The sequence below is a fragment of the Myotis davidii genome, unplaced genomic scaffold, assembly GCF_000327345.1.
Source record: "Myotis davidii unplaced genomic scaffold, ASM32734v1 scaffold370, whole genome shotgun sequence".
NCBI classification, from domain to species: domain Eukaryota; kingdom Metazoa; phylum Chordata; class Mammalia; order Chiroptera; family Vespertilionidae; genus Myotis; species Myotis davidii.
Genome location: NW_006288615.1, coordinates 7,927,667 through 7,954,028, shown reverse-complemented (window position 1 = coordinate 7,954,028; position 26,362 = coordinate 7,927,667). Strand labels below are relative to the sequence as shown.

At 55.5% G+C, this 26,362-nt stretch overlaps 2 protein-coding genes across 3 annotated transcripts in view; both read right to left on the bottom strand.

Moving 5' to 3' along the window:
- Nucleotides 1–437: 437 nt before the first annotated feature.
- On the bottom strand, nucleotides 438–21,674 carry GPR35 (G protein-coupled receptor 35). Of its 2 annotated transcripts, none has more exons than XM_015561933.1 (2): nucleotides 21,606–21,674; nucleotides 438–1,450 (listed from the first exon to the last, which is right to left on the bottom strand). In XM_015561933.1, the coding sequence occupies exon 2, from the start codon at nucleotides 1,438–1,440 to the stop codon at nucleotides 529–531; it is 912 nt and encodes a 303-aa protein (XP_015417419.1). In that variant the 5' UTR covers nucleotides 1,441–1,450; nucleotides 21,606–21,674; the 3' UTR covers nucleotides 438–528. The 2 variants fall into 2 exon arrangements, with proteins under 2 accessions (XP_015417419.1, XP_006760576.2); XM_006760513.2 differs by lacking the exon at nucleotides 21,606–21,674 and adding an exon at nucleotides 4,254–4,377.
- Nucleotides 14,739–26,362, bottom strand: part of CAPN10 (calpain 10) — an 18,989-nt gene continuing 7,365 nt past the window's right edge. The window contains exons 3-13 of the mRNA XM_006760675.2: nucleotides 24,005–24,136; nucleotides 22,635–22,831; nucleotides 21,606–21,823; nucleotides 19,892–20,033; nucleotides 19,076–19,242; nucleotides 18,621–18,901; nucleotides 17,579–17,781; nucleotides 17,218–17,473; nucleotides 15,523–15,722; nucleotides 15,307–15,352; nucleotides 14,739–15,136 (exon numbers count right to left, since the gene is read on the bottom strand). Of these exons, the coding sequence (XP_006760738.1) occupies nucleotides 15,107–15,136; nucleotides 15,307–15,352; nucleotides 15,523–15,722; nucleotides 17,218–17,473; nucleotides 17,579–17,781; nucleotides 18,621–18,901; nucleotides 19,076–19,242; nucleotides 19,892–20,033; nucleotides 21,606–21,823; nucleotides 22,635–22,831; nucleotides 24,005–24,136 (1,872 nt within the window). The 3' untranslated portion in view covers nucleotides 14,739–15,106. The remainder of the gene's footprint in view (nucleotides 15,137–15,306; nucleotides 15,353–15,522; nucleotides 15,723–17,217; nucleotides 17,474–17,578; nucleotides 17,782–18,620; nucleotides 18,902–19,075; nucleotides 19,243–19,891; nucleotides 20,034–21,605; nucleotides 21,824–22,634; nucleotides 22,832–24,004; nucleotides 24,137–26,362) is intronic.

Below are 26,362 nucleotides of genomic sequence, written 5' to 3'. Positions count from 1 at the left end.
AGGACACCAGGCCACACACTCCACCAGACTTTAGATGGGTGGGCAGCAGGTTTGGGGGCCCGAGAGAGTGACCAGGGGAGATGCCCCAGCACTCCCACCTCCCACCGTGCAAACGCAGGCAGCACATAAGCCCTGTCAGGATCAGCCCCGGTGGACAGCTTTATTCCAATCTCAGGGAAGCAGTAGGACCCAGAGGTGTACACCCCACCCGAATGCCCAGGCATACCAGGCTCTGGACACAGCAGGTGGGCAGCCCCCTCCCAGTGTCCCCGGGTGGCCTTGCTCAGGCCTCAGTTCTTTTGTCCTTGCCCCTGTCTGTCTTCCGTCTCAGGGGTGGGGTTGTTATCTCCCAGGCTCCATGCCTGGGTCATCCCTGCCCAGCAGGCTTCTTGGAGAGTGTCCACCCCATGGTGAGTTCAGGGACCATTCTGTGGCTCTTCACTACTGGTCACAGTCCCCCTCCCCTCCCCAGCAGGCAGCACCTCCTGGAGAGCCCTGGATCTGATCCCCACACACCTGTGTCGTCTCCTAGGCCACAGTCACACACAGAGAGTCCTGGCTCCTGTGAGCTTTGGCAGCGGGAGTCCCGGCTAATGCAGACGCCTCCTGGAACTCCTTGGTCATGTAGTAGTAGCAGATGGCATCCAGGCAGCAATTGGCATCCGAGACCATGCCAGTAATGTAGACGATGTCCTGAATGACACAGGTGTTCAGGCCTGTGGCCAATCGCCACGTCAGCACCACGTGCAAGGGCAGGAAACAGACCACGAACACCACCAGGTTTGCCCAGACCATGCAGGCAGCCTTCCGGGTGGCCTCCATCTGGCCCACGTCGGCAGCTGGCCTCTGGCCCAGGGCAGTCACCACCTGCAGAGAGCAGAAGACCAGCACGGCCAGCGGCAGGTAGAAGCCCAACAGGGAGAAGACCACGGTTTGGGGATTTTGCCGGGAGGGGTTCCCAAAGCAGAAGCCACCCTCTTGGTCCTTCAGGACCCAGCGAAGCAGCAGGGAGCCGACCACCAGCACCCAGAGCACTGCACACACGGCCCCGGCCTGCTTCGGGGAGCGGAGCCCGCGGCCACACAGCGGGTGCCGCACAGCCACGTAGCGGTCCACAGCGATGGCCATGATCAGGCTGATGCTCATGTACCTGTTGGTCAGGTAGATGCCCTGGGAGAGCTGGCAGAGTACCGTGTCAGCACTATTGTCCTTATTCATGGAGAAGAGCATGAAGGGCAGAGTGCAGAGCAGGCAGAGGTCGGCCACGGCCAGGTTGACCATGTAGATGTGGGTCTCTGTCCACTTGCGCAGGCGGCAGCAGAACATCCAGAGCGCCAGGCCGTTGAGCAGCAGGCCCAGCAGCAGCAGCAGGCCCAGGTAGGCGTAGAGGATGTGTGTGACCAACAGGAAGTTGGTGATAGGGCAGGTGCTGTTGTTCATGGTCCTGGGGCTGCAGGAAGGGAGCAGGGGTGAGGAGGGCTGGCAGCATACGGAGCTCAGGGAATGGCAAGGCCCCGCCCATCTCTGGCTGAGGATGAGCCCCAACCCCATATCCAAAACTCACTTTCCCAAAGAAGTCATCGAAACCATAGGAGCTCTGAGGCCCCGGCAAGCCAGACCCCTGCCTGCTGGAAGGTGGGAAAATCAAGGCCTTTGGAGCTGGGTGGGCCCAACATGGCCCAGTGAGCCAGCCCAGATGTGTGACCAGCGGGGAGACCCTTGAACTCTCGAGAGCCCTCCTCTCCCGGCCCTGCCTGCTGCTAGGCAGAAAGGAAGGCAGAGGAGCTCGCTGCCCACCTCCAGTCCAGCTGATTCAGCTCTCAGGACAGGGCGCCGGAGAGGGCGACTCTAAGGAGGGCCCAGGACACTGCTGCATGGCCTTCTGCCTCTCCTCCCGCTTCCCGGACCTACCTTTGACCCACACCTGCTCCTCAACAGCGTGGTCAGCATGTACCCACCTGGCCACTCGTGGCAGCCGAGGTCCAGACAGCAGGGGCTGTGGCTCAGGACAGCTCCCCAGAAAACTCCAGAAGTCTGGTCTTGATAGGGAGCCCCTTGAGCTCCCTATGGTCAGAACCCTGAGGGAGCTCTGCCCTCCAGGCCCAGACCAGCCACACGGTGGCACTGGGCGACCTCCACCCCGTCATCATCATCATCGTCAGAAGCTCCCACACAGCCTCCCCTCCCTGTCTATGCTGGCCTCTCATGCCCCCAAATACACCCCATCACGCAGGGCAGGAGGCCAGGACCAGCCCACCAGGGCCTGAGGACGTGGTCAGGGTCCAACCTCCAGGTGATGGCACCTGATGCTGAGATGGATTCTGCATTCACCCTGCGCTGGGTCAACCTTGGAGCCTCCCAGGGGGCTGCGGCTGCTGGTGTCCCATGTGGTGGGTTAATGGAGCATGTGGTGAGGACCAGGACACCATGCCTCCTCCCACCCCCAGGAACACGGGCCCTCCAGGTGGGGAATGGAAGTGGGTCAGTCTGGGGGTTGGGGGGGGGTGGCAGGAGGCGGGGGAGAGGGCCTGGGCCAGGCTGGGTGGGTTCTTTTCTCTTCCCTCCCCCCAGGAAATAACCAGCATTTGCAGAGTCATTAGGCTCATTAGCGCTGGCTGGGCCCTCTGGGAGCCTCCAGACAAAGGCCATTAGAGAGGCAGGAGCAGGTTTCAGCCAGAAGCAGAAATATTCCGCTGAGTATCCCATCCCATCTCTTTTGCATTTTAAAACGGCACATTTGCCAGCAATTAAAATTTCAAGCACGCTTTTCCTGTATGTAACATCCCTGCACAACCCGCGATCTCACTCCTCGTGTTTTGAAGGATTCTGTTGGTTCTTTCTGAGACACCTCATTTTGTCCGTATCCTGAGGTTCCTCAGACCATGAACCAGGCCAGGCTGTGGACACCCCCAGAACCCACTAGAACCAGCCACTGGGATCCTTCCTTTCTGCCCACCCCGCCCTCCTAGCCATGCCCCACCCAGAAACCCTGGTGAGCTGCCAGGCCAGCTTTGTGAGGTGCCCCAGCCCAGAACCCTCAGATCCTGACTGGGGCTACTACTCCAGGCCCCTCCTCTCTGTCCTCTAGGGTCACCCCAGGAGAGCTTGGGAAGTCAAGGCCTGGGTCCCACCCAAATGGCCTTGTGTATCCCTGCCCATGCCCAGCCCCAGCATGGGGACCCCAGCTGGCCTCCTGCCCAGACATGCAGGACCGTCCCCCTTAACAGACACTGTGGTCGCCCTGCAGAAGCATGTGCTCTGAGCGCTCAGCCACCTGGGGCCCTGTCATATCCGGCCGGGGGAGTCTGCCATGGGAAAGGGGAGCAGGCTCAGCTTCCTCTTGAGTCTGCTTCCCGCACAGGAAGCAGAAAGCCACCTTGTGATTTGCACCAAGATGCCTGTGCAGTCATTGTCAGAGAGACCTATGCACGCACTGGGGTTGTCCCCTCCCCGCCCCCATCTCCAGCCCCTATGTCTGCCAGCCCCAGACACCCCACAGTCAATCTGGGGCAGACAGTGGTGCCTGGGCACTGTACAGGCCTCCGGAACTGGGACCCCACTTAAGAAACACCCCAGGATCCAGGACTGGCATGTGTGAGTGAAACAAAAGTTGCACAAAACAAGGTGAGGATGTGAATATAGACAAATGGAACACGACTCAGCCATAAAAAGGACGAAATATAACCATTTGTGACAAGATGGATGGATCTTGAGCGAATCATGCTAAGTGAAATAAGCCAGACAGAAAAGGACAAAAACCATGATTTCCTTCATATGTGGGATATAAAACAAAAAGCAACAAACGAACAAAACAAACTCACAGACAGACACCAGAATGGCAGTCACCAGACGGGGTGGGAGGGGGGAGAAGGGGAAAAGGGTCACATATATGGTGACAGAAGGAGACTGGACTCTGGTGGGGAGCACACACTAGAGTGTACAAAAGCCGAATTATAATCGTTTCACAAAACAGAGCTCACCGAACTGACAACACAGAACTGAAATAATTTCTATCTAGTTTTTTAATGCTGGTCACACCCACAAGGTAGATTTCAGTCTCAAATTAGGTGGGAGTCTAGGCCCTGGAGACACTTCGATCTCCTCTGAATTGCAGCCCACCCTCATGGAAGAGGGTCCCCTTTCCAGACCTGCCCCTCAGAGCTCCTCCATTAGGATACTCCCCTGAGATTCCAAGCCCCATCACAGCCCTGGCCCCTCTCTGAGACTCCCCAGGCCCCAAGGTTGGCACTGACCTGCAGTCAACCTCAGTTTCCCGGGCAGAGCCGTCTCCCCCACCCTTCAGACTGCCTGACTATAGCCCTCCTTAAGGCAGCAGGCAGTTGGCAGGCTGACGACAGCAGAGGGGGGTGATGGGCTCCCCTCTGCCTCTGCCCCAGCCCAGAGCTGCCTGGGGAATTTCCAAGAAGGGAAGTGGGAGTGGGCACTATGTCGACACCTCCAGACAGCACACGCACTTGCAGCACCAGAGGGTTCCCCAGCAGAGGCATCTGTCCTGCTCACTGCATGGCACCCTCACACGCAAAGCCAAGCTGACGGTGACCACCAAAAGGCATGGACACACAGCGGCTCAGGGCCGACGGCCTGCCGGCCGCCTGCTGGCTGCTTTACCTGGCCTGCTCCTCCCCATCTCCTCCTCAGAAGCCCCTTCCTAGGCCGCCCAGCTCGGGTCTCTGCACTCTGAGCCCAGCGTGGAGAGCGGCCCTTCCTTTGGACCCCTACTCAGCGCCCTGCAGCCTGACTTTGTCTCCTCAGCTTCCCCCACCAATCGCCACCTGCAGCATCTCTCTCTATACAGACTGCTGGGAGCCCTTCGACCCCACCCCTGCCCATTCACAGAGGTGGAGCAGAGGCCCGAGTGGGGAGTGTGGCCCGGCCTCTAGACCCGGGGACCAGTGCTCCTGCCCAGAGGCCCTGTTTCACCCCTCTCCTCCGCAGCCCCCGGACGCAGGTCTGATAGGGGAGGGGGTTGGTCTCTCCATGGGCTCCTTCTGCCCCCCTCCCCCTGCCTGGCCCCCTCCCAAAGCAGTTCTGACACCCTCTCCATCTGTTGTTGTTGTGTGTTTTTTTTCATACAACTTGTCTTTTGTATAGTTGACCCTTGAACAACTTGGGGGTTAGAGGCAACAGCCCCCACACAGTTGAAAATCCACATATAACTTTGACTCCCCCCAAAACTTAACTACTAGTAGGCTCCTGTGGACCAGAAGCCCTACTAATAACATAAAGTCAGTTAACATATTCTGTATGTTATATGCATTATATACGGAATTCTTACCATAAAGTAAGCTAGAGAAAAGGAAATCCTAAGAGAAAATACAATATTTATTGAAAGAAATCTGCATGTGAGTGGGCCCACCCAGTTCAAGGGTCAGCTGTACTAGTACTTAGTCTTTGCTTGTGACCAGGACCCCGCCTGCCCTCGGACATGTCACCACTGGGCACAGAGCAGCGCCTCAATAAAGCGTATTAGCCAGTCGGCAGCCCTGACAGCGGGAAGAGTCTGTCCAGGGACCGTGCCAAGGACCGAGCAGGGTTCATGGCTCCCAGCAGGTGCCCCATAAACATGAGCTGCCACAGGCTCAGAAACATCTGCCTGGTGGAAGGGAGTACCTGCCCCCTGGCCCTTTCTCATGAGCCGGCTCCCTCCCCATGGAAGGCTGGCTGTCCCAGTCTGAGAGGCCTGGCCATGCTGGGCAGGCTTCAGGTGCAGACCAGGCCCACCCCCTTACTCCTGGACAGTCTCACAACCACAGCAATGGTCCTCTGCCGAGGAGGACAGGCGAGGGCAGCCTCAATGCTGCTGCCAGCATCCGCCAGGGGCTGGAGGCCTCCTCCCGTGCCTGCCACCCCTGCTGCAGTCCCAGAGCCCTGTCCTGCGTCCATCCTGACTGGCCTGGGAGAGTCCATGTGACAGGCTTATGCCAGGTGGGAGGGGGTGGCAGGGGGTTGGCACAGATCTCAGGGAGGCTTCTCCTGCCCACTTCTCTGAATCCTTGGGGTCAGAGAGGAAAGGGCTGTTGGGTTGTGAGTGACCGTCATGAGCTACGTATGCATCACTGCCCTGGGTCCACATGAACCCTGGAGGGAAGGGCCCCGGGGAGGCTGGGCCTCTCGGAAGGAGCCTGCTGGACATGATCATGGGCCAGCCCAGCACACCCTGCAGACACCTGGTGCTGCCAGCGCCGCCCTTGCAGCAGCCACCTCCCTCCCTTGAAAACCTGCCACCCATCCACAGGGCTCCTCCTGCCTGTCCCCCTACACAGAAGTCATATTCAGCCTCTGAGACCCACGCAGCTCACTCATTCATGCCCTCAGTGAATGTGTCTGAGCGTGGACAGGTATCACTGAGGCTAAGAGTGGGCACAGGACGGACAGGGGTTGAGGGAGGCCCTCAGTGGCACACCCTCGGTTCCTGGCTGTGCCTGAGGTTTCCCTGGTCATGAAGGGTCATGAAAAGGTCATGTGGGGAGCGTGAGAGCAGATGGGCCTGAGAAGTGCATTTGGGGCTGCCTATCCTGGTCCAGACCCACATCCTCACCCCACAGAGTCACAGACACACACAGGCCCAGTGTGGGGAGCTCCTACGACACCACCCTTGCCCGCTCCTCCTCAGGCCCCTCCCGCAACAGCTGCCCGAAGCACCTGTCACCCCAGACTACATGCCTCAAGGCATCTGGACACCTGCAGATGACAGAAGTGCCCCTGTCAGCTGGCTGCAGCACCCCACCCACCGGTCCACAGCTGGACGGGCCTCTGTGCAGTGAGACTACAGCCGGTGCTGGCGGAAGGCAGAGAAGGCTCTGCTGGGCGCTGACCCCGAGCCCTCGCCACCCCAGGTTGGTTCACTCACCCTGACAGCTGCTGTTCCCCTCCTCCTGGCTGGCTCCCCAAGACTGCCTGCTCCTGTTCTGCTCTGCGGCTGCATGAGCCCCCTGGGGCACCTCCCCGCAGCGGCCAAGGGGGGGCCTCGGAGGCTGCTCATTTCCCTGTCACATGGGCAAACGCCAGAGTCCTGACTCCTCCCAGCGGTGCTTCTCTACCCTCCCAGGCCTCCTTCCCCGGTCTCCACCCGAGGCTTCTCTGACTGGGAGGCTGGCCGCTGGCCCCACTCCAGGCCCCATTCCAGGCCCCGCTCCTGGACAGGCTGCCTTCCCGCAGGGCCTTGGACATCAAGCTGCCCAGCCTGGATCCTGGCCCTTGTCTCCGAGGTGCCCCCCACTTCCAGGAGGTCATGCCCCTGTTCAAGAACCTGCTGGGCTTCCCATTGGGGGACAGGAGTTGCCAGCCTGCTCCTGGTGAGGCCCTCAGGCTGCAGGGGTGATGATGGAGAGCCTAGGGTGTGATTGCATCTCACCCCTGCTTGACAGTCAGCTGTGAATCTCCAGCAGCTGAAGGGCGTGTCTCCCTTTTCGAGGACATGTCTCTCTGAGATGGGTTCCCTGCCCCCTCCTCCCCCGCCCCAAGGGCAGCAACCTCCAGCTTTAGCTGGTTTGAGCCAGTGTTGGGTAGACCCCAAGAAAAGGTAGCTTACCCAGCTGACGCTGAGCAAGAGGTCGTCCACTTCTCTCGAGAAACACTTACTGTGTTCTCATGCCCCCCTCCCTCCCCAAGACCGCTGGCCTCTGACACTCACTTCCCCTGGACATTGGGCGAGATGCCAGCTAATGGATATGTGAACACACTTCACAGAAAAGGCGATGTAAAGTGTTCGTTAAAGATATGAAAAGACCCCAACAGACTCACGAAGAGAAATATAGATTAGAAGTGCCTACAGTGGCATTTCTGTCTCGCATGGGCAAACGCCAGAGTCCACAACACTCTTGGAGGGGACAGCCTCAGACCTCTCCTGTTGATACTGAGCATGGCACACACCCCATGGAAGGGGGTTTGACATATCCACCAAAATTAGAGATGCATGGCCTTTGACCCAGTAACGTGCTCCTAGGAACCATTCTATAGTCACGGCAGAGTTGCAGCAGCCCAGGAGCCATGCCGGCATCTGTTCTGTCCAGGCCATGGAGCAGCTGGCCGCTGGAGGGAGGAGCCATCTCTGTGGCCACTGCCACCAGGTTATCTCCAAGAGGTGCCACGAAGTAAACAAGGGTGTGGATGCTCATTCTCTTATTGAGGGCCAGCTGGTTATATTTTTACAAATGGAAGGATAAGCCATCAAGTTTGTTTTCAATTAAATTGTGACCTGTGGGGAACAGGTGGCTATGGAGTGAGGGAGAGAGGAGTAAAGACTAGACTTCTGTGAATACACCTGGGTGTGTGGATTTGACTTTAGAACCATGTAAAAAGTCATGTAATTACTAAAGTCAATTAAAGTACATTTTTAAAGGAATTCTTAAATTTGAAAACAAGATGAAACCATGAACTTGGATTAGCAGTTGGTGGCATAGCCCACCGAAGTCTCCCATGTGACTTTAAAGTCCAGTATTCTATGTCTCTGCAGTCTGAGGACAAAAAGAATGACAAAGTGTTTCATCTTCCAAATCATTTTAAAACACACTTTTGTCTGGACATCTATATAACCCAAGGATTTTAACAGTGCATAAAACATCTTCAACTTATTGGCAGTCATGCTGTTGATGGTAGTGTCGGTGTTGTTTGGGGATTATTGTGCGTCTTAGGGGATAAAACAAATGAATAGTTATGTTGGGTTTGGGATCAAGAAGATGCAAATATGTCATCAGGAAGGTTAAGAAAGCCACATAGATCAGAGCTGACGGAAAGGCTGCACCTATGCGCACTATCTCACCTTACAAAGAAGCTTCCTGCTTCTGACCACCTACAATGCTGGGCCAGGGGGTGGTGGGAGGTGGGGGGAGAAGGGAGGAGGTTGGACTACGTTAGGAGTCAGGTTAGAGTCAGGCCAGAGCAAGTCTTGATGTTTTACTTAATGTTTGTTCACTTTGAAAATCTGAAGAGTCCAAGATTATTTATCCAGAGTCCTGTGTGGCTATATGCATGCTACAAAGAAGCTTCCTGCTTCTGACCACCTACAACCATCTTGTTTTCAAATTTAAGAATTCCTCTAAAAATGTACTTTAATTGACTTTAGTAATTACATGACTTTTTACATGGTTCTAAAGTCAAATCCACACACCCAGGTGTATTCACAGAAGTCTAGTCTTTACTCCTCTCTCCCTCACTCCATAGCCACCTGTTCCCCACAGGTCACAATTTAATTGAAAACAAACTTGATGGCTTATCCTTCCATTTGTAAAAATATAACCAGCTGGCCCTCAATAAGTGAATGAGCATCCACACCCTTGTTTACCTGAAGAGTCCAAGATTATTTATCCAGAGTCCTGTGTGGCTATATGCATGCGCACACACATTCACACACACACACACACACACACACACACACACACACACCATCCAGGGCCCCACTTTCACATCTGCTCACCCTCACCTGGGACACACACCCCTGCTTGCACCTCCTCAGGACACAGGCCCACCCTCTAGCAGCCTCATCCAGCCGTCCCCAGCCGTCCCCAGCCATCCATGTGCTCATCTCCAGCATAGATCTGCCAGCACTGCCTCGGCCAGACCCTAAGATGAGTGCCGGCCTCTCCTAAGGTCAGTGACACCTGCACAGCTCCCCAGGAATGTAAGGGTTATTTTCACATTAGAACATCAATCAATAGAATTCATTACATTAATAAAGAAGAACATTTATACAATCCTTTCAATCAATACCAAAAAAATCATTTGACAAAATTCAACACTTATTTATGATAGAAACGCAGCAAACTAGGAATGGAAGGAAACTCCCTCAACCTGACAAAGGGCATCACGGATCACCCACAGGAAACACTGTACTCACTGAGGGGACTGGAAGCTCCCACTGTGCTTAGTAGCAAGGACACTGCCTACCACCTCCATTCAGATGGTTCTGGACTCTAATCAGGGGAAATGAGACACAAAAACAACAACAACCATGCTTCCAGGCAGGACAGGGAGAAGTAAACCTTTCTATCTTCATAAATGACACATTGCGTATATAGAAAACCCAAAGGGATTTACTCCAAAACTATGAACCAATAAGTGAATTAGCAATGTTATAGGTTATGAGATTAATAGACACACAAAAAAATGTATTTCTGGCAACAAACAACTGAAAAAGGAAACTAAAAATACAATAGCATTTATAAGCATGAAAAAAACAAAGTACTTAAGAATAAAGTAAAACATGTGTGCTCAAAGCTACAAAATATTGCTGAGAGAGACTCAAGAAGGTCTCCAAAGATCAGTGGTTCTCAACCTTGGCTGCACATTAGAATCACCTGGGAATCTTTTTAAAATCCTGATTTCTGGGCCTCATCCTCCGGAAATTCTGTTTCTTTGTTACTAATGTTGTGGCCCCACCCCATAACAAAGAAACAGAATTTCTGGAGGATGAGGCCCAGAAATCAGGATTTTAAAAAGATTCCCAGGTGATTCTAATGTGCAGCCAAGGTTGAGAACCACTGCCATAGATGAAGGCAGATGGAGAGGGATACCATGCTCATGGATTCTCATATTGATCTATATCAGTGGTCAATGAGACACAAAAACCGAGTCACATGTGGCTCTTTGGCCCCTTGAGTGTGGCTCTTCCGCAAAATACCGGCTCTTCCGCAAAATACCGACTTCTGCGCATGGGCCATGAAGTTTCAATCGCACTGTATGCGCATGCCCACACATGGTTTTTGTGGAAGAGCCACACTCAAGGGGCCAAAGAGCCTCATGTGGCTCGCGAGCTGCAGTTTGCCGACCACTGATCTATACAATCAAACCCTGAAGCCTCAAGTGTCATGTCTGCTGGTTCTGCTTCCTGGGCATATCTAGACACTGACCTCTTCTCTTGGCCTCCACCACCTCCCGCCCAGCTAGGACACAACCATGTGTTCCATGGATGTCTGCAACCATGTGTTCCTTGGATGTCTCAAGTTGGTCCCCAACCTCCAGTCTATCCCCAAGACCTCAGCCAGAGGGAGATGTCAAATAAACTCACACCAGGCCCTGCTTAAAACTGCAATGGCTGCCCCTGCCCAAGAGAAAAGACCCGAGCTCTTTAAAGGGCCTCAAGGCCTTTCCTTTACCTATTCCTCTAGCCTTAGCGCTCGCCATGTTCTCTGAACCTGACCCTCTCCCACTAGCGCTGCAGGCACAGAGAGCTCCTTTTCATTCCTTGAGGATGCCCAGCTCCTGCCAGCTTCTGCCCTGCTCCTGGCTGACCCTAATCAAGGACCATCCCCACACATCATCTGCCACCTCCTTGTCAGGACTATCCAGGGGCCTCCGACCTGCAGAACTGAATACTAGAGGGAGCTGGTGGGCACAGCCTGTCCCCAAACTCATCCTCAACACTGGAGAAGACCCTCCCCGTAAGGAGCACAGCCATGTCCAAAGACCCCAAAGTGTTCCCAGGAGCAACATGACTCTTCTCTTCACCTCAAAATGCAGCAAAACCAGTTTAAGTCTGTTAAATGTTGGGGGCAAAATCCAGGAAAATCAAATGAAGCATCCATGGGACACTGAGCAAGAAATTATTGTGAACAGAGACAGAGAGAAGAGAGCCTGGAACATCGGAGAACTTGGCTGCAGTCTGGCTGTCCCTGCACCTTTTCCATCCTACCTCCTGTCCAGGAAGTCCGGCAGGCCAGGCCCCTTCCCTGTCTACCTGCTTGCAGGCCCCAGGGATCTCAGTACTCACCGCAGAAGCTCTAGCACCCCCCACGCTGATCCAGGCCTGGGGGAGGGAGGGTGGGCGAAGACATTAGAGAGAAGACCCAGGACCAGGACTGGGTAGGACAGGGCTCCCCCGGAGAAGGCACCATGCCTCTGCAGCAGGAAGTGAAAATAAGAAACTGCAAACAAAGCGGGCAAAGTCTGCTGAGAAGGGCGGGAAAGCTGTTCTTACCTGCACTGTGGCACACCTGCCGCTACGACTGCCGACTGCCGACTGCGACTACCGACTGCGACTGCCGGCTTCTGTGCTCAGGAGGGAGGCAGTCTTCACCCCCTACTGGCAGGTCCACAGACCAGCTGGGGATGGACCCCAGATGGCCTGGCTCTGGTTGGACATAGCCCTGAGCTCAGCGCTGGCACTCAGCTTGGCTGGGCAGGCTTCTCTGGGTTCCATGGAGCCCCAGCTCAGCCCGGGCTGCCCTGCACTGGGCTCTGGACCAGTCACAGATGTGAGAATACAAAGACTGAGGCCCAGGTGTCTCAGGCATGGGAGATAGGCCATGGGGCGGGAGGGGGACCTGCTCAGGCCCTGGAAGAATGGGGAACAGCCCATGTTCCTCCACTCCTCTGGACAGGCTGGTCCACCCCGCCTATCAGGCTACCAAGGACTCCAGGGCAAACCAGAGGGCCAGAGCTGGGAGGGGGGTGTGGGGGGCACACTGTGAATGGGGACAGAGCCCAGACAGGTTTTCAATAAGGACATTAGAGTCCAGAGGCTGAAGACCAGGCCCTGTGGCTGCAGAGGCTGCCCAGGGAAGGTCTCCTTCAGCTCTGCCTGTGTCTGTAAGGTCCATGTAAGGCCAGCTCAGGCCCAGGCAGGAGGGGCTGGCTGGGAGGGGCATGGAGACCATGCCCAACTGCCCCAACCACACAGGTCCTGGAAGTCCGGAGGGCCACTGCCTCACCAGCCTACAGTGGGGCCCCAACTGGGCCCTCTGCCAAAAAAGTCCTTCCCCACCACCCAATGAGAGACCAAGGCTTATCTCCAGATCCTGCCACAGCCAGGGTGCCTCAGAGGGGAAAGGGTGAGTCACCCAAGGGTTTTGGGGAGGAGCCAGTTCCAGCTGCCACCCTCACCCCTCCGCCCCAGAAAGGCTAGCCTCGGTCTTTGAGAGTTCTGGGCCCCTTGCCCAGATGTGATGGGGGCAGTTAGCTGCATCTCGCATTGTCTACCATAGCCTCCTCCTTTGGAAGGGTGGTATGACCGCCCCCCACTCCCCACCCTCACCCCCTACACACACATACATAGGGCCACCCTGCGGGGAATCTTAATGGGTGACATAATGCTTGGCTTTCTCATTTTTCATGTAATCAAACTGCTTCCAGCAAAACAAGTGGAAAACAGAAGATGGATGGATGACAAAGCCCAGAGGTGCAGGCTCCTCAGCTGGAGCAGCCGCCAGGGCCAGCGATCTGCCCGGAGCAGGGGTGCACAGCTGGCTTGACCAATCAGTGGTGACAGTGGGCTCTTGGGGTCACTTCCTAGTCTCTAAGCACATAATTGGGGCTGACACATGGCATATGACCAGCACCTTTTGTGGGTCAGGCATGTCAGTCAGGAAGGCCAAGGGGACACGGAAACCTTTTCCCCCTACAGACACCAATCAAAGCCGGTGTTATCGGTGGGGTGCTCTCTGTGTCCCCACCTATCGCCCGTGGAAGTGTTTTTTGTGATGTCACAAGAAAAGGACTTTTCTGAGATTCACATGAGAGAATAAGTGGTGTTTATTTGTGTGGAATTAAACCCCTGAGTTTCCAAGTTCCCCTTTTCCTCTGTCCCACCAAGGAAAAAGTCCTATTTTGTCTTCAGCAAAGCTAGGATTAAAGCCAGCGTCATTTCCATTCCATATGTGCAGTCCAGGGCAGCATCTGGCTAGCTTAGCTTGTGTTCCCAGCTGCAGCCCATTGTGTGTAGGGTCCACATGGCCAGGGGCCACGTAGTTTCTAGGGCCACATGGCTATGGAGAGAACACAGGAGCAAAGGAAGCAGGACAAAGCCAGAGGAACAAGGGTGAATTCCTTTGTCTCAGGATTATATATTCCCAAATTTACTCAGGCTTGCTGTGGCTCCACCCCTCTGGCCAATTATCTTTGTTCTAAGGTTAGACTGACAGGCAAGTATTTTCCCTATATTACCCACTTTACTGCCCATACCCCCATCTTTCTCTTTGTCCAGTCCTTTCTGCCAGTGACCTGCAGGGACTGGACTGGTGGTTCCCTGGTGGTGTGAAATTGCAGGTTCCTGGGGAAGCTGCCCAGATGGCTATGCTTATAATGTCTGACCTCCCCTTTGCTCCTTTCCTATTAATATTAATAACTAATTACAATGGTAACACTGGTACCACAGGGGTTGAACACGAAGACCTCCCTGAAGATGTGGGAGTGGTGGCTCCATTGTGTCTCCATTAGAGTTCGTGTGGCCCCTATGGACTGGGGGTTCCACTGCAGGGCAGCCCCAGTCCTATCACTAGGCCGTAAGTACAGGGTACGGCCATGAAGGGCAGTTGGGAAAGCTCAGAAGCAGGTCACTTGTGCGGACTGGACAATAGGCAGTGCCAGTTTTTCCCAGGACAGACACTCAGCTGGCTGGATGCCTTGGCTGATGTTGACATGATGTGGACTGAGTTGGAGGGGCATGATGGGGTTTGCTGTGTTGGATATGGGGAGGGGTCCCAGGTACATCCCCTTCCAAGTGTCAGCACTGACTGCATGTGGCAACACCACGCAGCGGAACACCAGGCCTCAAGTTCTCCGGTGCCTACCTTTCCACACCTGGGAACACCATTTGGTTGGTGATGGCAAAGCTGCCAGATGGGAAGATGGCAGGAAGCATCCTTCCTGCACCTGCCCTGTGCACCAGATCCTCCTCCACCCTCCAAACCTTATCTCCTCACCACCCTCCTCCTCCCTGAACCTCCCTACCTTGGGGGCTGCAATCCTCCCAGGGTCTCCCTGCCTGAAATAAGACATCTGTGAACTGCTCAGTATTCCTGTTTATATATAAAGTTACATCCAGAAGTGCTGCAAACAGCTGTGTGCTGACACCCTCGTCTGTCAGCTGAGGCCTCTCTGGAGCCCCGAGGGACTCCACGGAGCTGTTGTCATGGCTTGGGGACCAGGACACTCGCGTTGGGCCTTTCTTGCTCTCCCTGCAGCACCTGCCTGACCCTGGGGCTGCCTCTCTCCAGGATGAGGAACCTTCACCCAGTGCCACAGGCACATGCAGCTGCTCAGTGCAGGACTGGCAGCTACAGCACTGAGGCTGGTGGCACCGTGCAAGGATGCTGTGTGAGGACATCATGGGCCAAGGGAGGCCTCTGAGGACTCCAGTGGGGTTATCCAGTTAGGTCTTCATCACTGCCATGAAGGAGGCCTGTGAAAGGAGAGATGGTGAGGTGTGGGCAGTGGCTGCCCTGGACAGCGGGGAAGACACAGTGCACCTCATGCCTCAGGACACAGCCCAGTCCACAGTGTGGCCCACTGGGAGAGGCTGGGGAATGAAGGCCCCAGGGCACCAGGCAGCCCCTCCCAGGCCCCATGTACCTCTTGGAGGAGCTGCCCCAGCATTTCCTGGCTGTGAATGGAGCGCCTGTGGGAAAGAACACGTGGGTCAGCCCAGGGCCCCTCCCCAGCACTCAGGCTCATCTACACGCCCAGAGGCTGACAGGCAAGGAGTCCCCAGGTACCATGAGGCAGGCGGGAGAACACGGTGAAGGTGGGCACTAAGGTCCTCAGGACGACAGCCCCCCACAGCCCCACCTGTCTATTCTGGTTGCGATGGTCACTGTGAAGGCCCCCTCTGTGTCTGGCAGGTAGGTGGAGGGCACAATCCTGTAGGTCCCTGCAGACAGGTGGCAGACGCGGCTCACTTCCTGGGTGTAGCAATGTGGCACACAGCTCAGCAGAGGCTTCTGGAGCAGCAGGGAGGGCGTGCCCTGGCCCCCATTGTCCGCTGGAACCTGGGGAGGCACAGACTGACTAGGAAGCCTATCCATGGGGCAGGTAGAGAGGTCCACTGTCCTCAGTCTCAGCTTGGCTGCTCTTTCCCAGACCCAAAGTAGCCCCGTCTGGGGACGTGCTGAGGGTGTGCTGGGCTGGAGCAGCCCCGGCTGCAGTCTGCTTGGACCTCCTGGGGCTTCATGCCTGGTCCCCTACCGTACATGTGCCCCCTTCCAAGAAGGAGCAACAGCTCCCCAAAGCTGGGCTCACTGCTCAATGAGGCCCTACCACCCTTGCCAGGAAACCCCATCAGGTGTCAGATGCCCATGCCTGGGAACCACCCAAATTGCCCCTGCTTAGGCCCAGAGGCACCTACTGGCCACTGGCACTTTTCCCCAAGCTCCTGGTGTCTCTGCTCTTGGGAGTGGAGGTTTCTCAGCAGCTCTGCCCATTCTCTAGGGTACAGAACCTTCTCAATCAGAAATTCCTACCCTCCCACCAGATCCCCTGTGCTCCAGGCTTCGTATGCCCCTTCCCCCCTCAGATCCTGGAACACTGGCCACTTCACCCTGCCCGTCTAGAATTGGGCCCCTGGGAGCACAACAGTGTGTGGGATGGGAGCCTCACTGGCCATGTGGTCTGGGCCTGCAACTTCTGACTTCTCCCCTTCCTCTAACTACAGGTCTGCTAAGCATTTTGCCTACATGGTGGGAGAGAGCAGACCGCCAAGGAAGGCACCCTGGGTGGCTATGACTCACTGGCAGCACCTACTTCTGGACTCCTCTGGGCTCACAACCATTCTAGGTAGAAAGTGGGGACAACATACTTCCAGTCTGAGTCCCTGGAAGCCCCCTCTTTCCTTGGGCCTGTCTGGGATTCAGGAGCCACCTCACACATCTGAGCCCACTGTAGCCCTGACTGAGCTGCCTGGCCCCGAGAACCTCGGGGACCTTGTGAGCTCCTCACCACCACCTGGCTTTGTGTTTTCCTTCTGATCTGAAATTCCTGGCAGCGCCATTTAGGCAGCAGAGTGGCTGTCAGTTCCTCAATGGTCTCAGCCAGTGTGGCCTTCCCCATACCCCTTTACTGCGCTTCCCCACAAACCTTTGCCATCACCCACCTCTCCCTGGCTCCCAGGGGCACACACGCACCCAGGAACAGCCTCATGCTGCGGGCCATGGGCAGAGGGCAGGGTTACACAGCTCTGGGGTGCTGCTGGTGTTTGACTATCACGCCCGAGTGATGCCATTGGGCCTCCTGGTGGGAGGCACCGTCCTGGGGAGAACTGACTCCATGACACAGTTGTTCTGAGCCAGAGCAAAGGGACAAGGGGATGCCTGAGCTACCTGTGACCCCCAGGGAATTACAAACTTTATGAAACCTAGAAATGAGTCATGCACATGACCGGCCAGCCTGGGCAACATGCCCAAATGACCAAGCCCAGGGCTCCACATCATGCCCCACCCCATCCTGGCTCACAGTTCCCCCTGACCCCCAAGAGCTCGCAGAGCTTGCCTGGAAAACATGGAAGCCGATGGGGTGGCAGTCGCTGTCTAGGCAGTGCTGGTGCAGAGTGATCCGGACGCAGCGGGGGCCTGCACCCTCAGGGATCGTGAGGGGGAAGCAGGGGTTGCTGGAGTAGGAGGCAAAGTTCCGGCTGCCCCCGGCCGTCTGGCCGATCTTCCAGGAGCCCTGCAGCTGCACAGTCTCCCACTCTCCCGCCAACAGGGTCTCCCCAGGGCCAGGGCTCTGGACCACTGTCTTGATGGCACTGCCCGGGAAAGACAAGCACAGGATGGGGGCTAAAGGCACCGTCTGGCCTGCTTTGATCAAGGCAGGAGCACACAGGCCCCCAAAGAAATGGCCAGGCCCTCACCTGAGGGAGACTCTCCCACTGGAGAAAACCCGGAGCAAGAACTGTCCTGGCACATTCTGTAAGAAGGTGCTGGGGACGGCCAGGTAGTAGCCGGGGGTGAGCTCACAGCGGAGATGGACCTCACGGTCGTAAGCATGGCACACAGTGCCAGCCACAGGGGGTGTGGACAGGATCCTGGGCAGGCTGACCCGCCGCTTCTCCACCTGTGGAGAGGAGGCCTGTGTGGGAACTCACAGAGACCCGCCCCACCCACTCCTGGCATCAGGGCCTCTCCCCAAAGAGTTAACACATGAAAGCACTCCACCTCCCAGGGGCCGGCTGAAAATGCCCATGACCCTGGGCTTCCACTCAGCCTGTCCCCACAAAAGCCTGCAGGACTTCCTGCTCCAGGACACACAGATGCAAAAGGGCTGTGCCCACGGCTAGTGGAACCGGGGCTGCTGGATAAAAGGCTTTCCAGCAACTCAGTGGGAGGAAAGGAACACAATGTAAGCCACACCCACAAAGGGACAGGGAACACTGTGCCTTGTGCTATGAGACCTTGGCAGGACATACAGACTAAAAACTAGGCCCTGGCAGCAAGCAGGCAAGTTCCTGCACCAGCCATGCTCCAGGACAGGCATCTCCACTGGGGTCCAGAGGGCTCCTTGCACAATCCCACAGGATCAGCCGTCACCATTCCCACCTGATAGGGAGGAGACTGAGGGCGCAGGGAGAGTGGAGTGACCTCTCCAGGTCCCACAAGAAGTGGCCAAACTGGGCTGGGACCTCCACAAACACCAGCCCCCAGAGCCCTGCCGACTTGGGGCTTTGGTTCTGGTTTCCTTTGGCCCACAGACACACCCAGTTCTCCCAGTGCCGGGTCTGTGGGAGCCCCCATAGGCACATGATCCCCAGGACAGCCAGGGTAGGGGGGAGGCCTGTGGGGCTCTTGTCAGTCACGTGTATCCCAGCACAGCAGCTCCTAGGATTCAGACATCCACATGCCTCCCATCCTGGACCCTGTACGTCAGTGAGTGGGAAGCTGGCCCAGCGGAGTTACCTTCCAGAGATGCAGACCCACGGCAGGGTAGTCCTTGCCTAGGATGCTCGCCGGGCTCCACACCACACGGCTGTCCCCCACTGGTGCCTGGGCCCGGCCAGCCCAGTCCACTGTGCGCATCCTGGGCCTCTGCAGGACAGCAATGTACACCTCACTCGGTTCTGAGACCCGCAGCCAGAACTTGGGGTTGCTGGGAAAGCCACTGTTGTTCCGGCAGCCTCCTGCGGACTGCCCCAGGACCCAGGCCCCCGGCAGCTCCTGAGTGTGGCTGAGCACCTTCTCTAGGGCAAGAGCACACAGGTCAGGCTCCCCACCTTCACAGACACCTGCCTCCCCCACCGGGAGCCACCACAGGGGGACGCGGGTGCCTGCTTAGGTTTGACTTCAGAAGGTAAAGTCCATTTGGGTGGCTGCATTGCACCCCCTAAAGGTTGCCCAGGAATGGCACTGGATACCTGAGTAGAGGCTCTGCAGGTGGCCAGCCTCCGTGACCGGGTAGCCAATGGTGACCTCGTCAAATTCACGGAGAAACTCCTCCTCATCCACCCAGAACTCCCCTTCCTGGAGCTGGGACAGCAGCTCTGCCGAGTCCACTGGGTCCACCTGGGTCCACCCTTCACCCCTGGCAGGAAACTCAAGTCATCAGAGATCTCTCATCTGAGAGTGACAGCACTAACCGTGCAGTGGGGCAAGAGGGGACAGAGGGTGTCCTGAGAGCCCTGTCCCTGCCAGCACCTTGGGGCCAAACTCCATGGCCCCCTTCCCATGCTTCCATTTGCCCTGGGCTGAACCTTCCTCAGGACCATCACCTCTGCTCCTACCACATGACCTGGCTGAGCGAATGGGTCAGTGAGCAGTGACAGAAGGACATCTGCCCGTCGCTTCAGGCGTGGTTGCTCAGACCAAGTGTGACATCTGCTCACCACCCCGGCCACCTAAGGGGACTGTCGCAGCGCCCTCGTCCATCAGTTATGGGTGTTAAAGCCAAGCTGAGGACATAGCGTAGGCATCTCATAGGTCCCTGTCCCTTAGCCTGACTGGGCGTCTACTGTTCTATGGGCACCATCAGTACCAAGCACTAAGCCAGCCTCCTAGACCACCTGAGGCCAAGCACAGACCATGTGGCCTTGGGTTATGGGCACCTTGCTGGGAGCCAATTGAGCACTATCCTGACCACAGAGCTACCATGGCACCAACCACGGCATGGGGGCCCAGGATGCCCCTCTGAGCCTGCATACCACCCCCTCTTGATGGCCCCCAACTGCACTCACCCCTCTCTCCAGGGCCCCTGCCAACAACGCCGGCCCCAGGGGTTCTGAATGCGAAGCAGCAAGATACTCTGAGCAGCCTGACCCCGGAGCTCACGCAGGTCCGAGATGATGAAGGCGTGAAACTCCCCCAGCTCCCTGGCACCTAGGCGAGGAGCAGCTCAGTCAAGGGCAGGAATCCCCAAACCCAGCAGATGCACAGGTCTTGTTCCCTTTCCTGAGGACTGGTCCAGCCCCCTCAGCTGTGGCCCCACAGGCACCCAGATCACACATATCACCAGGGGCTCCTTTCCTAACCACTGTGGACAGTTAGCTCAGCAGTGGCCTTACCCAGCACAGAGCCCCCATGAGGGAGCTGGACCAGGCCTGGCAGCTCATTCCCTTCTCTGGGCCTCACTAGCTGGCCACATGGCCATGCAGGACGCCTGGTGCAGGGCCAGGTCTCAAAAGTGCTACTGTTAGCACTGTCATCAACAGTCTGTGACCACCAAGGGAAAAGGGAGATCACTTGGCAATGCCAACTGGGAAGGCAGAGGATGGATGGGCAGTGGGAGGACTGGAGGTCCAAGGAGAAACAACTCCACCTGCCCTGAGACCAGAGACAGAAGACACAGAAGGAGCCAAATAGGATGAAACCTACCTGGAGAGGAGGGGTGGTGGTCCAATGCAAAAAGAAACTCCTGGACTATCTCTAAATGATTTATTCAGAATGGCATTGTAGCTGCCACCCACGTCCCCAGCCCCTTGCCACTTTAGTGGGGTCCAGGTGACCTCCAGCAGCCCATGTCTAGCCCACCCTCAGGGGAGGAGCCTGTCCCAGGCCTGTGCCAACCCTCACACACACACACCAGGGTAGCATAATTGTCAACAAGAGCCAATTTATTTCAATGTTCATAGTCTTTGACAAAATATTCATTGTAGCCTGGCCGGTGTGGGTCAATGGTTGAGTGTCGAGCTATGAACCAGGAGGTCACAGTTTGATCCCGTTAGGGCACATGCCCAGGTTTTAGGCTCGATCCCCAATAGGGTGTGTGCAGGAGGCAGCTGATCAATGATTCTCTGTCATCTCTCTCTCTCTCCTCCTTCCTCTCTGAATTAATATATATAAAATTCCATTGTGGAAATAATACTATATAGGATACTTGTACGCATAAAGATGTTGTTATTTATAACAGCTTAAGATCAGAAAGACCTTAAACTTCCAACATGAAGGGAAGGATGAAAGAAGCTACAGCAGATCCACTAACCCAATAAGCTGACAAAGTTTATGTAACACAGAAAATGATCTAGGATGCAGAATGCAAAAGGTACGTTTATGAAAACCGGAGAAAGCATACTAAAAAGTCAAAGGTAGCCACGTTTGAGGGAGTTTTTCCTTTCAACAACCTTTCTTCAATGAACATACATGATCACTACAGTGGAAACCTGAGTGCTGATTTCACAGGTTGCCAGCTGAGCCAGAGATGGTACCACCACATGCTTCCTAGGCCATGTCTGCATAGCGGTGACCTCACACAGGGACCTGCCTGCCTGGAGGTAAGTCCTGGTCAAGGGAAAAGGGACCCTTCCCTCTGGAGCAGAACAAGTTCACACAGCCAGACACCAGCTTGGTAAGACAAATGTCCCCACTTTCTACTCAGTCCGGACAGGGCCTCAGGGATTGCCTACAGGATCTGAGGGCGCATGTGTGTAGGCCCTTTGAGGACCACCGCCTCACCTGCCTTGGGGCTGAACACTGAGCAGCTGATCAGACACCGCTCCTTGAGGCCGAGCAGCTGCCAACAAGTCTTGGGTTCTGAGCCGCCAGACCCATCCTGTTGGCTTCTGCTGCTTTCCAAGTTCTTCAGGTTCCATCTTTCTGCCAGGCCACCGGTTAGGTCCACCAGGGCATCTGCCACCTGCCCTGCCCATAGGTGCTCATAGGACCCATGGACCCTGCAAGACAGACACAGGAATGAGCCTCAGGTAGGGGGAGCAGCACCCTGCCTCTCTTCTATCCCCTTGGTCTATGACACTCCAAATCATCCTGTGATCCCATCCACCCGGCTTCAATCGCTTTTCTTTCCTGCTGCCTCACCATCTCCACAGCCAGAAGCAATCACGTCTTCACGGCTGACATTCAGTGTCCCAGCAAAGCCCAGCCGCCTCTGCCTACGTGCAAAACCTCTTCTACTGCCAGTGTGGGCACAAGCGTGAGGCACGAGGGCAGAGGCTGTGACATCCACTCCATCTGATGGGATCCAACCCCAATGTCAGCAGCAGGCCTCCCTCCTGTCCTCAGTGCAAAGTGCCTATCAGTTCACTGTCAGCAAGACGGTAAATGCATTCTAGGAGGGAAGGGCCTGATTCACTCTGCATGAGGGCTCTGGGCTCAGTCAGGACCAGATAAAAAGGTTGATACCTAGCCGGCCTCTTTCTGCCCCAACCACCTGCAGAGAGGCAGCCTGTCCCCAGGGGTGAAAAACAAATAGATGGAAACATCTTTCTTGCTGGGGTTTGAGGAAAGAGAAAGGAAGGAAACACACACCCTCCCTCATGCCCACCTGTGAAATAAGGGCAGGGAAAGGGAGGCAAACCACAGGCCAAGCCTCAAGAGTTCCCATCTCTGGACCAGTCAGCCCCACCCCAGGACCTGCCGCCAAGCGCCTGGAAACGACAGGATTCTGCAGCGAGGGAGAGCGGAAACATGCTTCCGGGGGCAGTCTAAGGTGGCATGGCCCAGCCCGCCAGCCTCCAGCACACGTACTTGGCATAGACCTTCTCCAGTAATGGAAGCCAGAACACATCCTCTCTCTGGCACCGGGAGAAGCAGAGTCTCCCTGCAAGACAAGGCAGACGGTCATCTATGGTCACTTCCACCCAGCGTCCAAACTGCCAAACTCGACAGGTGAAGGAGCCACGGTATGTCTGGTCGAGCCAGGTCGGCTGTCCCGGAAGAAAGACCTACCGTGCACAGGGAAAGGCAAAAGGAGACCATGAGACAAACATCTCGCAGCACCCACCCAGCATGCTAACCAGTGTGACCACACTGCATTGTCCCACAGTACCCTGCGGCCTGCAAAGGATCTGCCCTCATTCCATACCTTGGAAAACCAACCATTGGACTGAAAATCCAGACTTCTCAATAAAATATTCTAAGACCATAATGAGGGAGCCAGTGTCTCCCAAAGCTTAAAGTCAACCATTATGCCCTAATGTCCCAAATTAGCCCTTGACCTGAATCCAAAACAAATGTGACTTTTAGAAGCATGAGACCCAATTCTCAGCAGAGCTGGCTGCAGATGGCAGGTTGCCATGGGCATAGCAACCCTCCTGCAGACTCCTGAAGCCCAGGACCTCTGCCAGCACCTGGATCCATGTTCACTGCCAGGTTTGTTCTGACCCGAGAGGCAGTGTTGGCTGTGCACCTAGACAACATGTTTGGTCCTGACTCTGCCACTCACTAGCCGGAAAACAGTGACAATGGTTCTAGTGCCCTCATTGGTGAAAATGGGTCACATCGGGTGAGGCCTGTGAGAGTGAAAGCCAGCGATGTGCTGTGCTTACTTAGCATGGGGCCTGGGACCCAGGAGGCGCTCTGAATGGGGTCACCACTGTCAATGAACATTGCTGCATTCATTGGTGATACTTAGCAAGAAGCCAAACAGAAGGCCATCAACAGTCCAGGGAGGAAGTCTGAGCAGGCCTTCTTTACCTGTGATGTCTGTCAGAAAGAGTTTCAATCATCTTTTGCCAATTTATATTTAAAACCTATTTAAGAAGTTAACTAGCTAAGGACGCTAATTCCAAACCAGGTCACAGGCTCCCTCAGCCCACCCTTTCCTGTCTAGGCTGGCACGTTTGACTTTTTAGTTCAGATGCATGGCTCTGACTCCGTAAGAAGTGGGCTTGGGGTTTGGCAGAGCGGGGCAGAAAGTACTGCTGCGGGGGAGGGGACACTGCGTCTGTGCCTGGGAGCCCCTGTGGCCTGACAGCTGAGCTCCCCACTTCCCATGCCAAGCAGCTGCAGCAGAGCCCTACAGAACAAGGGGTTCAGCTGCCTGGCCTCTTCCTTCCTTCCTGGGCACAGCAGACAGGAAGACAGAGCAGAAGAGAAAGCTGCACTGTCACAGACACCTGGTCCAGGAGGTGCCGGCTCTTCTGCAGGGCGGCGCAGGCACACAGGAACCAGCAGTCCCCCAGAAGCCCTTGCTTCACCTGCCCTTCCTGTGGGTTATCTGGAAACAGCCGGGGCGTAGCACAAATTTCCTAAAAAGAAAGAACGTTGTCCACAGTTACATCACGCCTCATGCTAGTCTTTAAAATAGAGAACACAGGATCTAGGTGACGGGCTGGGAGGAGCTTTTCTGCTTATCCATGTTGCCTAACAGGAGAAGGGAAGCAGCTGGCTTTTTGCAGAAATTATCTGTCAGCCCCTCCTAGTTTCAGGTCACTCTGTCCAGCTTAGATTATGGGGTCCCTGACTGTCCACATTCCTTAATTGACAAGACACCCAACTCTGAATAAATGCTACCACCTCCCTTCTGGAAACAGCTAAATGTTCATCTAGAAACTGGCTTCACTTTATTATTTTTAATTTTACTTATTGATTTTTACAGAGAAAGAGGAAGGGGGAAAGGGGAGAGAGAGACATTGATTTGTTATTCCATGTATTTATATATTCATTGGTTGATTCTTATATGTGTCCTGACTGGGAATCGAACCCCCACCCTTGGTGTTTTGGGACAATGCTCTAACCAGCGGAGCTACCTGAGCAAATGGTTTCACTTTAAATTCATAATGGCGAATCTTGAGTGGGTCCTCCATACTGCTGGAAATCCTACTGTTTCTCTAAAAGGCTCACTTTCCACAGCCTGGGTGAGCTTATGCCTCCTCTTCTCCCTCTTCTCAAAATGTCCTCGCCTCGTGCTTCATTAGAAGCCACCTGGCCTGCCCTCTCTCCTGCCTCAGGCCTGCATTCCTCCTGAGACCCCTTCCCTCTTCCACCTACTCGGGCAGAATCCCTCCAGCATAAGGCACAGCAGAATCTCCGTCTTCTCTACCACATTGCCCCTCAGCACTATTTCCCCTCTAGGTTTCCCTTCACTGACAAACTTCTGGAAAGAGCTGCTGTCACTACTTCCCCCCTCCCCTGCCCCTGCAGGCCCCTGGAGCTTCATACCCCCAAACCTCCTTTACCAGTGTCACCTCTGTGCTGTCAAATGCAACAGGCATCAGTGTCCTGTTGGATTCCACAGCATCAGAACAGTGTGAGTGTGTTTTGTGTGTGTGAGAGAGAAGGGGGGAGGGGGGTGGAGTGCTGTCCCTTAACCCCAGCAGTCCTCTGGTGGTTTCCATGACTCCATGTACTGCTGGGTGTCCTTTCACCTCACTGCCTGCTGCTTCTCAAGTATACCTGTCCCAGCACTTGCTGATCCCACTGGGAAATGTTAGATCTCCTCCAAGCTCAATTCTGAGTCCTCCTCCTCCTCTACCTGACACTGTCTTCCAGGCCCTGGCCCGTGAGCCACCAGTTACAGTCCCAACTCCCAGATCGAGCCTCTACCCGGATGGTCCTGAACTCCCCACTCTCACATCCACCTGCCCACTGATGGCACCAATTAACACGTGAGAGCAAAACCAACCCTAGATTTTCACCCCCTGCTTCTCCTACATCAAATGGGACCACCACCCACCCAGGTGCTCAGGCTCGAAACCTAGAAGTCATTATCTTCACCCTCTACTTCTAATCGGTCACTAAGACCCATCAAAGTGCTAACGGCTGTCACACTAATCTAAGCCCCTGCGCCCTTCTCAGGACCACTGCAATGGCATTCTTGCCCTGACAATCCACTTCCCACAGGCAGTAAGAGTGAGCTTCTTCAAACACACGCCCAGCTAAATCACTCCCCTAAAAAACCCTCTACTGGCCTCCCATTGCAACTAACGTCCGTTTTTACCCAAATTCCACTCGTGTGGCCTATAAAGCTCTTCATGCTTTGGCTCCTCCCAGGCCAAACAGGCCCTCGCGGTGCTGCCCCAGAAAAGGCACCTGGATCACCAGAGCCCAGAAGCTCTGGCAGCCACCTCCACCCTGGGGAGGCACGCTTGTTTCCAGGGCAGTCTTCTCGGCAGACAAGCAATTTCTAAAGATGTCAACATAACCCTAGGCCAGAGCATCCCTTTAAGTGACCGCCTTGCAATGTTTACATCAGAAAATGCTGGTGCACTAAGTCCAAAAGAGAAATCTGCAGAGCAGAGTGGCTTTGCTCCAGAGGCTCATCCCGGCCCTTCCACGAGAGCATGAGATCAGCAGACACACGAGCAGACACAAGAAACAGAAGAGCCAAGCAAACTAGAAGCGAAGGCTGGTGAGACGCCCTTCAGAGCGGAAGCAAGGAGGTGGGGCTGGGTTGGTGTCCGCTGACACGCCCCTCCCGCTGTGCCTCAATCCCCTTCGGAACTGCGCTCACAGGTGGGGACCCCGAGTTCGGG